The sequence below is a fragment of the Dipodomys merriami genome, unplaced genomic scaffold (genome assembly GCF_024711535.1).
Source record: "Dipodomys merriami isolate MVZ:Mamm:240054 unplaced genomic scaffold, mDipMer1.0.p SCAF_7, whole genome shotgun sequence".
Classification (NCBI taxonomy): Eukaryota; Metazoa; Chordata; class Mammalia; order Rodentia; family Heteromyidae; genus Dipodomys; species Dipodomys merriami.
Window position 1 is genome coordinate 57,286,678 of NW_027206290.1, and position 12,482 is coordinate 57,299,159.

At 37.0% G+C, this 12,482-nt stretch overlaps 1 protein-coding gene across 3 annotated transcripts in view; it reads right to left on the bottom strand.

Moving 5' to 3' along the window:
* Nucleotides 1–4,581: 4,581 nt before the first annotated feature.
* Nucleotides 4,582–12,482, bottom strand: part of Macrod2 (mono-ADP ribosylhydrolase 2) — a 1,801,573-nt gene continuing 1,793,672 nt past the window's right edge. For all 3 annotated transcript variants that reach the window (XM_070006718.1, XM_070006720.1, XM_070006719.1), the window contains 2 exons: nt 9,903–9,976; nt 4,582–7,411 (listed from right to left, as the gene is read on the bottom strand). In XM_070006718.1, coding sequence (XP_069862819.1) covers nt 9,903–9,976 — 74 coding nt within the window. In that variant the 3' untranslated portion in view covers nt 4,582–7,411. The remainder of the gene's footprint in view (nt 7,412–9,902; nt 9,977–12,482) is intronic.

The window sequence follows — 12,482 nt, forward strand, 5'->3', positions numbered from 1 at the left end:
AAATATAACATGACAGCAAATTGAAGATATCATCCATAATTACTCACAGACTTTTAACAATTTGTATAGCAATGTAGTAGTGGGAGTGATGGGAAGATAGATGGCAAATAGATGCAATCTGAGTATTTTTCATGATTACTCATTTTTCCATAAATTTGTTTACTATAGATTTTTCTCCTTTGTTACATTTTGGTTATTTATTTGTGGTGTGTGTGTGTGTGTGTGTGTGTGTGTGTGTGTGTGTGTGTGTGTGTGTGTGTGTGTGTGTGTGTGTTGTCTCAATACTAGAGCTTGAACTCAGTGTGAGCTCTTGCTTGACTTTTTCACTCAAGGCTAGTACTCTATCACTCAAGGCTAGTACTCTATCACTTGAGCCACAGCTTTACTGCTGTGTTGGCTGGAGATAAGGATCTCACAAACTTTCTCTCCCATACTGGCTTTGAATCATGGTCCTCAGCTCTCAGCCATCTGAGTAGGTAGGACTACAGATGTAAGCCACCAGTGCCCCGCTGGTAACTTTTATTTAAAACAGAAAATCTCCAATTCCTTGACTTTATTAAGTTATGCATGAAATTTGCATAGATTCTTACTGTACTTAAAAAAAAACTCTCATGCTAGCCTTCTTAAATTATTCATGATAGGTGCTGAATGTTTACATAATTTTATTGGATTTTCAAACAACCAAGAGATTTGTTTTAACATTTTACTGTTTTAAAAAAATTCTGTTTTCTACAAGCCTTCATTTTCTTTTTGCCTTTTGCTCAAAGTATTAAACTTTTTTTTCTTCTCTCTTTGTTCTTTGAAGGTATTGAGGATTTAACTCAGTGCCCTGTGCTTGCTAGGCAGGTATTTTAGCCCTTGAGCAAAGCTTCTAGACTCCTTCTTTTGTGTTATTTTCAAGGTAAGTGCTCATGTTCTGGCTGGCCTAGGTTGTAAATCCTCCTACTTGTGTTTCCTGGGTCTGTGGTGATGATAGGCCTGCACCCAGACACTGTGCTTTACCCAAGCATGGAAAACAGGCATTCACCATCCATTGGTTGAGATGGAGTCCCATGAACTTTTGCACCTCAGCTGACCTTGAACTGAGATCCCAGAGGTTTTCATCCCAAGTAGATAGAATTATAATCTTGAGTCACCACACCCAGCCTGAATGCTTCCCCACACACATTTCTTGTTAAAACAACGTAGTGCCAAAAGAATGCTCTAATGTGCAATTATAGGATGTAAAACTTAACTTTTCTTGGGAGGATAGCTGCTTTAGCTATGTTAGTGTTAATACATTTATTGATAATTATTAGTTTTATGATATTGATTAGGAAATAAAGCTTTTGTGTAAGAGAAGCTCTAAAGTTTAGGTGCTTGAGAAAGCCTGAGTTGGGAGTTTAAAATTTGAATGTGACTAAACTGAACCCTTATTCTGAAATGAGTATCTTATACTGAAAGAGATATCTTTAATTCATAGACTTTTCATCTCCTCTAATCGAGTCTCAGGAAGAAAAAAGTATTATTTTGTATATGTGAGTTGTGACATAAATTTTTACCTTTGCCTTACAATTACAAATTGCATGTGTTCCGAAGTAGCAAATATGTCATTAAAGCATCTTAAGGAAGTTATTGTAGTTGAGATCTCAAGGATTGCACAGTACTTGCACAGTAAGGAATATGAAAGGATTTTCAAATCCAAGTGCATAAGGCTAGTAAGAACTTGGCCTATGGTTATTGATCAATAAACTGGCCACATTGTAACACTCCTAGAGGCAAATCATATAGATTCTTGAATTTTATTTGATACAGTTTGATTGCATACGTATCACCTCGTACAGGATAGGCAGTGCTAGGGTAAGAAATGGCCCCTAAATCTCAAAACATAGGTTTGTTTCTCACTCTTGTCACTTTTCCAGTGGGAACTGCCTGAAACTCTATACCCTTATTTTAGTATCTTTGCTGATAGAGACATCTGTCTGAAATTCTATGTTAGCAAAAAGTGTGTGAGTCTTTAAACTTCTGTCTAAAGTGATGCAGGTCATTTATTTCCAGTGGACAAATTAAATAGCTACATCCAATTTCAGTAGGATAAAAACTTGCACTCTTCCCCTAGGGAAGGGAAGTGTACCTTGACAAAATAATCTCCTTGTAAATCTATACATTTCCTACAAGTTGATCAAAAACAGCTCTTCCCTTCTTAACTACTGAACCACTGTAGTCATTATCATATGAAAGATGGCTTCAAAAATGATGGCACATGTCAATATTTCGTATGTATGTTTGAAGAACTCAAATCCCTCTGTAATCATATCTGTAATCATATCTGTAATCCCAGCTGTTCAAAAAGCTGAGATCTCATGATCACAGTTTGAAGCCAGACTAGGCAGGATAGCCAGTGAGACTCATCTCCAATTAACCATCAAAAAGCCAAAAATATAGCTGTGGTACAAGTGTAGAGAGTTAGCAGCCTTGAGCAGAAAAGTTCAGGGCAATGGCCAAGCTCTGAGTTCAAGGCCAAGGACTCTCTCTCTCTCTCTCTCTCTCTCTCTCTCTCTCTCTCTCTCTCTCTCTCTCTCTCTCACACACACACACACACACACACAGACATACACACAGTGTCATCAATTCCTGTAAAAGCACCTTTCCTTGCCTAAGTGCTTACTTTGGAGACAAAGTTTTCATGAACTTTAGTAGAATAGTATTTCATGTTTATTTACTAATTGTATGGAGCATTTACCCTTTGGGTAAATCATTTTGATTTTTTGGAAAGGGTTATTTGAATACAATACTAAATAGCAGAACCTAATAATAATTTACCAAGAGCTTTTGCAAATGATAATGTCTAAAATCTCGGCACCTTATATTTTTAAAGGAGTTCAGGTATTTGTGATTATGGATATACTTATCTTCCAAACTAAAAAAATGGAGGTCCTTTGTTTCTTGAAGCCTTCTACAACTGGGTCAGGCTTTTGGCAAGAAGAACTTTTTAAAAAGAGAATCATTATCCATTTCAACCCTGAGTCACCAGTGACGTTCAGCCACAGCTAATAGAACCTTGGGTAAATATAAAAGGGCAGAAATGTTGGAAGAGAAATAGAGTGACAGGGAAAGACATGAGAAATTGGGTCTGGATAAAAAAAACAACAAACCTCTATCTAGTAGTGCTAGAATCGTGCCAAATTATCTTCACTGTCACCCTGAAGCATTGTGTTGGGGTTGCTCATTGCAGTCCAAAGCTGTCCTGCCTCCATTTTTTTTCTTCTTATCAAACCTTGTTTTCTACTGGAAAAATGTTTCTTTTGTATATCAGTTTAGAAAATCTTTATCTCTGGCTTTATTTGATAGAGGAGGTGACTTGATTGCCAGAACAATAACTCAGGAATTAAATTTGATGAAATCTATACAGATTTCCTTTTTTCAAAAGGACATTAATTAAAAAAATTAGTGGTCCACCACACTTTTAACAGTTGTGTAATTCTGTCAACAGTAGGTTGAAGAGGATCATGACAGGCATGATTAGTAAGCCAACACAGAGACCATCTCATGAAAAAATGCTCAAGGAGCATTGATATTCATGGATGTGTGACCCCCAAAGTGTCAGGGGGGTGAATAAGGGCTTCATTCTGCTGCTTATTTGCCTGGCATCATCACAGGTTGTTGAGATCCTCATGTGAAAAGAATTTCAGGGTGTCTTCTAATAAGGCGATAGTCTTGCGAGATGAATGTTAAAGCAAGGGTTTATTTTGGCATACCTGGGTAAAGTAGGGAGACATGGAAAAGACAGGAAAAACCCATTCTTGTTCTCCATATAGGAAATGAGGGGTTAAAGACTCAAAATGGTGGTTCCTACTAGTAGCTTTTCTTCTTTCTAAGCCTGGCAGATACACATGGTGGTCATGTTATCTAGTAACTCCTGATCTTTGGACAATGGTTTGGAGTTGGTTGTTGGGTGGAGTTTGGGCATTCACTTGGCTTAAACTGATGGCTAAGTTGGTTGACAAATGAAGGTGATGAAACAGATGTGCATCTGTTCATGTCCAGGTTTGCAGGAATGGCTTTGTGAATCTTCTTCATAGAGATTGGATAGCCTCAATTAGTCCTTGTGTCCTATGCATGCCTAGTAGGTGAGGGATCTGCTTTGCTAGGTAAACCTGCCAGTTATCAGGACTTTATGAAAGTTTGTCTGACTCCATTAATTTTATCTACATCTTTTATCAGAACTTGTGGACAGACCCCTGGGGCAAGGTCTCTATGTGCCTCTAGTAACTTGGAGATTATATTCTGCCTGTCACCTTAACAACCTGAAGCCTTATGTTATCTGCCTGTCTCAAAAGGATGGACCAATGTTCATGGAAACATTGGTTCTATCTCAACTTGTGTCTACAACTCAAAAGTAATTGCTAATTACCTAGAACTTAAAACATAGGATGAGTGTAGTTTGAAAAACATGCCCAAAGCACTGAATATTATTAAAGGTGACTCTAGGAGAAATTTGAAACAGAAATATTTACAACTAGATAATATCAAACAGTTATTAATGGCTTGTGCTAAAGAACAAGTTTCATGAAAATAGATAATTCCACACTATCCTCTCAAACATTTTTTATTTTCACTCTGCTCTAACAAATATAGTTTGAAGGCAACAGTTTAAGTGTCGTAGTATATGGCACAGATGAGAAGAAACAGATTTTGAAGCAGTCCAGCATTTCAAGGCTATTTTAACACAGGAGGCACATATTATCCTATTGAGCAGTTTATACCAGAAGACATATTTTTTTCCTTGCAAGCAACAGACTACATTTATTTGCATTAAGTAAAAACATATCTTGATCAAGAAAATTACTTTTTTCTGATTTTCCTTTATATCACAAATGTCAGGGTAAGGCAAATCCTTAATGAGTCATATGATAAAAACCCAATTCCCCAAGAAAATATATTGAACATATTATGCTAACTTTGTTATTTTTTCAAAGCACAGCTGACATGCACCACATACAGAGAAATGTCTTTTCAATTCAAGTACATCAAGCAGAACCATATTAATTCACAAAGAGGCTTTTCAGTGTTTCATAGAAAGATTTACAGTTAGCTGTTAGTGATTAATATGTGACCCAGAATCGCTGACGGTGTTTCTGGTGCCTCTTTTTTTGGTAAGCTTTTATGAAAGAAGACTTGCCCATCATCTAAATAGTTACCAATTAGAGGAAAATTTTCTTTGTCTTGTCTACAGTGAATACCTTTTAAATTAGGACTATTATATTGAAGGTCTCCTTCAATCCTCTGTATGCAAACATGACTAAGATAGGGTCATTTTCTTCCTTCCTTTCCTATACCTCCTCCATGGTTCATAATCTAATTAAAAGGTGACATCCAGAATTCATGTGCCGGAGACTCAGCTTTCCCAAATGTATTTCATTGTGCAGCTTTTGTGCAATGATAGTGCCAGCAAAAAAAGAAAAAAAAATTCAATGTGGAAGAAACCTTTAATCTGGCCAATAGCTAGATTTTTTAAAAAATATGCCACTATTGGAATGCAAACTAACTTCATTATTTAACATATATAGCCAAATAGCAACCAAAAAAATCATAATGAAGCAAAAATTGAACATGCAATCTAATCATAAAATGAAGTTTAAATAGAATTAGGAATAGAGCTAATATTTACTCTTCATTCTGTTTCCTGGGTATAAAGGGAGTATTTTTTTTTCTTTTAGGAGAACTTTTGCCTGTTCTGAACACATAACATTTAAGATACATGAACAATTTCATGACAAGGAGAACAGTCAGAGTAGAATATTTCCAGTTCTGGCTATTCCTAACAGGGACAGCTGTTCATAAATTGTGAGAAAAAAATTTCCTAGTGTTGTTTTCAAATGTCACTGATGTAAGAGGATATTACCCTGGGGAGCCACTGGAAAGCAAGTTTCTAGTAGCTTGCATTTGCCAAGCACAGAACACTAGCTGCTTTCAAAATGCACTGTTTTGATGGAAAATCTCTTGGATCATTAAAGTAAGACGTTGCTTCCTCTTGTAGAACACAATGTCTAATGGCATTAAGGATGTATATGCTTTTGTATTTAACTATAGAATGGCAGGAAGAAAATTTGGTACTGGGGTCCAAACCCAGCACCTCGCTCTTGCCTAGCAAGTGCTTTGTCACTGAGCTACACCCCAGTCTCCATGTTCTAATAAAAAGAAGTCACTTAAGCATCATTCCTGCTAGAAGGTAAGCTACATTAACTGTTAGAACATGACTTTAGAACAGGGAAGTTGTGGGAAGCAATCTCTATGCATTAGATTGTCTCTTGAAAAGATAATTGTGATGTTGCCCAACCTCTAGGGACCTCTGTTTTCCCTGGTATCTTGATCGCACTGAGGCACCGCATTGAGGCTATGACTCAGTGGTTTTTCAGATGAAAGAGCAGCCATTAAGTCAGCCTTGGACATGATCTGAACAACCACCACCATTTAAACACAGACTAGAAATTCTCAACTGTAACCTTCAAGTCAGAATCTGCTTGAGGGCCAGCCCCCTTCAGGCATTCTTTCGTGAAAATCATGTAAAATGGGATGTCCAAAAACCAATAAGCATAGGTTGGCATCCTAAATGCATTGCTTCCCTTTCTCAGCTTTTAAGGACAACTAGCTGAGTGTATCCTTGATGGGTATACATAAAGAAGACTATCCCACACAAGGGCTCCATGCTGAGGCACATGCCAAAGATCTCATGAACCAAGTAACTGAACTCTCTAGCTGCCAGGTCTACTTTGCTTGTTTCTCCTCTGAGTTTAAATCCTCCTTAACTAACAGAACAAGTGGATGATGGGAATCCCTGATTATTTTCTACTCATCCAGTCCTTTCCCTATTGTCCTTTGGGGTTTGTGTCTGTTTCCTACCTTTCCTCCTCTGTGGATTATACTGAGCTTGGTGATTCCTAAAACTGAGCCTGAAGCTTGTCTGACAATCACCTTCTTTCTCTTCCTTTGAAGAAACCACTGTACAACCAGCTTTGTGAAATAACCAAGAGAGCAGACAAGGGTCCATGAGACACATGTGATCATTAAACTAGATGATGGCACCACAGTGATCCTGGGGCAAAGGGCATGAGAGAGAAAGACAGAAATGACAAGGATAGTGCCTGGAAAGATGCCTTAATGTGGATCCTTCTGCCAAATTCAGAGCACTATTCCCTCCTCTTTTTTTTTTTTTTTTGTTTCCTGCAGGTAAGTAGAACAAAATGTAGCTTGAAAAAAATTAGAGCAAAAGATTTTCCATCCTTCCCTGGGACTTGCCTTCCCCCACCCCCACCCTCCTATGCAGCACGTGCTGGTGCTGTCATCTTCCCAAACTCCCCAGGGCCAGGCCCTGCAATGCTGACTGTCATTTCGCTTCCTTTGTTTGTTCCTTTGCTTCATCTTTGTGCCCCTGCCAGAGACAAAGAGAAACCATTTGTTAGATTATAGCTAAGTCACTTGTAAGTCTTTACAAGGAATATTTTTAACAGAGCCATTTAAATATCTTACCCTTCAGAAAGACCTAGGGATATTGTATGTGATGGTTGAAGTGCTTTGGATTTCTGAGCTGTAACTGCAGCAATGTAGTATCTTTAAGGAGCATGTAAATCTGTGCTATTAACTGTACCCTACCTTGACAATGCTTTTCACCTGATGGGCATGATTAGTTCAACAGTCCAAAGTATTCTTCCAAAAACCCTCCCCTTGGTGTAGCTTCTTCAAGCCCAGTCACACAATAGTCTCCAGGAATGTGTACAGGCATATGTATAAAGATGTGAGCATATACACCCATGAGGATGTGATCATATATGAATGTGTACAATGTGGGTATGAATATGCATACATATAGTGTATGCTGAGTGATGTGTGTACATATTACACATAAAATACATGCAGTGTATAAAATACAATTTTCATGAATGGCTGTGCACATGTACTTGCCCTATAGGAATATTTACATATTTGAGCACATACTGATAATTTGTAAATATATTTGGGGATATCTATAAATACATATGGGCATACACCTGTATATGTTTTCATAAATTACTTGCTTGTGTATATATATTTATATAGTGTATAAATATTTCCACATATGTGTATGACTCTGCAGTGCTATTAAGTACATATATGCATTATGTGCTCTTATATATATCACTTCATGTATGGATTTAAGTGGAAAGGAGGGAGTATATATGCTCCTGTATGCATGAATAGATATTTTTACCTATATGCTTCCACAGATGTAATTATATACATGCATATAATAAAAGTGCATACACATATGAAAATAAATTTGTTATACATGTTAATACATGCTAATTTATGTGTATATACATAAATCATGAACAACCATACATATGAGCAAATACACTCATATGCATTCCTATATGCAAATTTGTACACACTGAAATAAGTGCATATGTAAACAAACATATTAACAATGTGTGAGTAATAGCTAATCTCCTAGCTATGCGATGTTGTGGCGTTTGCATACAAATCTCTGTACATTATCATGTATGTTTCAAATAATCTGTACTTACAATGCACATGCCAAATACTTATGCAGAGTCTCTGAGATATTAATATTGTTTTCTCCCATTTTGTTGTACCATTCACTCAGTATGTGAATCTGCAAACTTCTCCAGGTCATAGATTTGGAGTGCTAATATGTGTTTGAAACTCATCAGTTTGTGGGATCAAAGAAGCTTGAATTGGGACTATTTAAACTTTAGCCACACAAGCAATCTTGTCTATTTCTTCCTAAAGTACTTTAGAACTTTAAGTTTTGACAAGTCACTCATTTGAGGCATATATATCTATGTGTGTATGTGTGTGTATTTACACACACGCATACCTTGTTGACAACAAAAGAGCAAAAATGAGGAGCTCAATTGCATGGTTCAGGTTTAGTTTCATTTCATTATTTTTCAATGGAATCTTCTGAACTATATCACTTTTCTAGCTTAGCAGAATATTTTAAATACATGAACAAAGTAAAATGGGAATGTGTTTAAGACCTTGTTTGTATAAATTCCTATGTTGTCTATGTATTATGTAAATGCTGTTATTTTTTCTTTTGGCAGGTATTTGGAATTTGAACTCAGCTGTGATTTTTTTTTTTTGATTGGTCATGGAGCTTGAACTTTGAGCCTGGGTGCTGTCCCTGAGCTCTTCAGCTCAAGGTGAGTGCTCTACCACTTGAGCCACAGCACCATGGACTTTCCTGCCCTGGCTGGCTTTGAACCAAGATCCTCAGATCTCACCTTCCTGAGTAGCTTGGGCATGAACTATAAGGTGCCTAGTTTACATTTACTTTTACATGAAATTCAGGCTCATCAGAAAGAGTACAAAAGTAAATTCTTTAATATATTCTCAGGTTTTATTGTGAAATATTATGCTCACTAACCCACAGGTCATTATGCTATAGACATTCTATAAACAGCTAATATAATTTGAGCCTGACTTCATTAGTTTTATGTTTTTAAACAGCTCTCTCAAGACATGGGGAAGGGTGATATGTCACTCACCATTCTAGGTGTACTTCAATCTCTGTGGAAATGTTAAATGTTGTTGGAGACACTCTTGAGATATTCTCAGGACTGAATGTCCTAAGGACCTAAGATAGGCTTATTTCTGTTCATACACACTCATATGCCTTTGTATTTGTACATTTATGCTCAAAAGCAATGCTCAGGGTTCCTGAAATAACTTGTCTTACTTTTACCCCTGAAAGATAGGAAAGGAAATATTCTTTCCTTCTTGCAATGTTATTTGGTTTAAAGATAGTAAATATTTGGTCTAATCCATTTTATGGGACTTTCCAAAGAAAGTCTGTTATTTGCAAACAATTCCTTGTGACTGGTTAGTCAAGGAAAAATCCCAACACAGGTGCATCTTACCTATTGGCAATCTTCTTGCTGACTCTCTGTCGGGTCATTTACATTGTCAACTGGACTATTCATTTCAACTGTAACTAGAAAGGAAGACAGACAAAGCTAAGTAACCATTAAGCCTGTAGCTCTTAAATGGCCTCTTATTTGCAGCCACTGTTTTGATTTCCTGTCTTATGCCCTTTCTCAGTTTGAAAGCTTTTTTGTTTTGCTGGTCTTGGGGCTTGAACTCAGGGCCTGGATGCTATCTTTTAGTTCTGTTTGTTTGTTTTGCTTGGTTTTGTTTTGCACAAGTCCAGTAATTGAGCCACAGCTTTACTTCTGGCTATTTTTTTTCTCTTGTGGTTAACTGGAAATAAATGTCTCTTAGACTTCTTTATCAAGGCTGGCTTCAAACCATGGTCCTCAGATCTCAGCCTGTTGAGTAGGCAGGATTACAGGAGTGAGCCGCCAAGTGCCCAAACATTCTTATATGTATCTCATGAGTGGAGGCAGGGACAAAGCAGGATTGTCTCTTCTCTGAAATTACAGAAGCTGAGCTGCCTCTTCATATTAGAGTTGAAACTTGGCAGTGTGAATTTGTTTATGTAAGGATGGTAATAAATATGCTCAAAAGCCTTAATAGATATCTAAGAAAATAAAGACAGAAAACAAAGCAAAACAGATCATTGGCATGCAGAGAGGTAAGCAGCTCTCTCCAGAGTGGCAGTGTCAGAAGATCTGTTTGGTTGGCCATGCTTTCAGTTTCAGAATCCAAACAATGCCTGCAAACCAGTGGGTACAGCAACAGGAAATAGACACCATGAAACAGGAAAACAAAACAGCTAACCAGATCACACAGCTATGGAAAACAATGTACTCAACTGTGTATTCTAGCTGAACATTTTTATGAAAATAGAATGCATAATTACTGTCTTTTCCAGAAGTAGTCCTGAGTAGTCACTATGGAAATTTTCTAAGGGTCAGTAGGTTTAATGAGATGGATTATTTTTAAAGCATCCAAGCCCATACTGACTGAAAAATGAGAGATATACAAAAAGGCAATGGCAGATAAGCTACAACAGAACTCCCACCCCGAACCTCTACCACAATTGGATTAAAGGGGCCAGGACCAATGGCAATGGGTAGGATTTGGTTTGTGATCATCAATTTCCTATTCCTATCTCCACTTCTAGGTAACAGCTCTCCATTTCTTCTGCCAACAAGACAAATCTTCTTTTTTGTATCAATTCACATATGTTAGCAGTCTTATATTATTCATATATGACATAAATACCTCTGTATATTTGGAACTTTCCTCCTTTCCTGCTGTCTTTGAATCTGCCAAATAAAACTGATAATAATGGCCAACACCTTCACTATGGTAACCTCTGTTCATTCTTATTTGGGTAATCTTGATGTCTTTGTCTAATCCAACAACCTAAATCTTTTTCCTGAACATGAAAGTGCAATTAGAGTAAATTGGGAGCAGATCCTGGTTTCATACTTCAAAGATGCTTGAAAGTGCGGATGACATTGTATGACAGCCCATCCAATTCTCTCAGCAAGGAAGGCTTTACAAGTGGTTCTTCTTGTCCTTACCTGCAACCTATCCTTGATTCTAATGATAGACAAGCTCCTAGCAAACCTCATGAAAATCAGCAAGATGAAACAATTCTGTCAAGGTTGAGCAAAATCACTCATGTCCAACCTGGTATCCAAGGTTATTGAAAATGCATACACCTTGATTTGGGAGTGCACAGGATGAAATCTAGGCATACTTAATTTTTTTTGTTCCTCCTCACAACCAATAGACACGGTCTAAAACATTTCAATAGATGTTACAATAAAAAAGCATTCCATACTCAAATAAGTTCCAGGAAAGTAATATTAAATGAATTTTTTACTGCTGAGACTTCTGAGAGCCTGTATTTCTCCACAACGCATGGTGTCTATGTAAAGACTAAATTTCTTATTCTCAGAGCCTGCTTTGTAAAGATACAGTATGGAACCCTGACTATAACACCTCTAATATAGTGAAGCTCTTAACAAAAGGTTCTGAAGTTTAGAAATATTTTCAACTGGAAAATGTATGCTTGGTAGTAAAAGGTCAATTTGTGTAAAAGTACATACGTTAATTAAAGGCAGTGTTATAAGAAACTTATTTAAAACTGCCATGTTAATTCTACCAAGAACATTATGAACTCAAAATCATTCACTTTTCTTTTTTGGTTAAAAAAAAAGGAGCCAAAGATGTACAGTGAAAACAAAACAGCCTCTTCAATAATTGAGATTGGGAAAACTGGGCAGTCATATGCAGAAAACTAAAAGTGGATCCCTGCTTGTCACAATGCATCAACATCAATTCAAAATGGATTAAAGACCTCAACATCAGACCCAAAACTCTTGCAAGAGAGAGTAGGAGAGACATTAGAAATTATATAGAATAGAGTCCCAGAGGCACAAGAGATAGGAGCCAAAAAAAAACTTAAAAAATTTCTCAAACAGAGGTGTAGCAAGATGGTGGCTAAGATCTTTGGGTGATGGTATACTCACAATTGCAAAGTTAAACAGCCAAACTAGAACTGAGGAAATCAGATAAGAGATTAA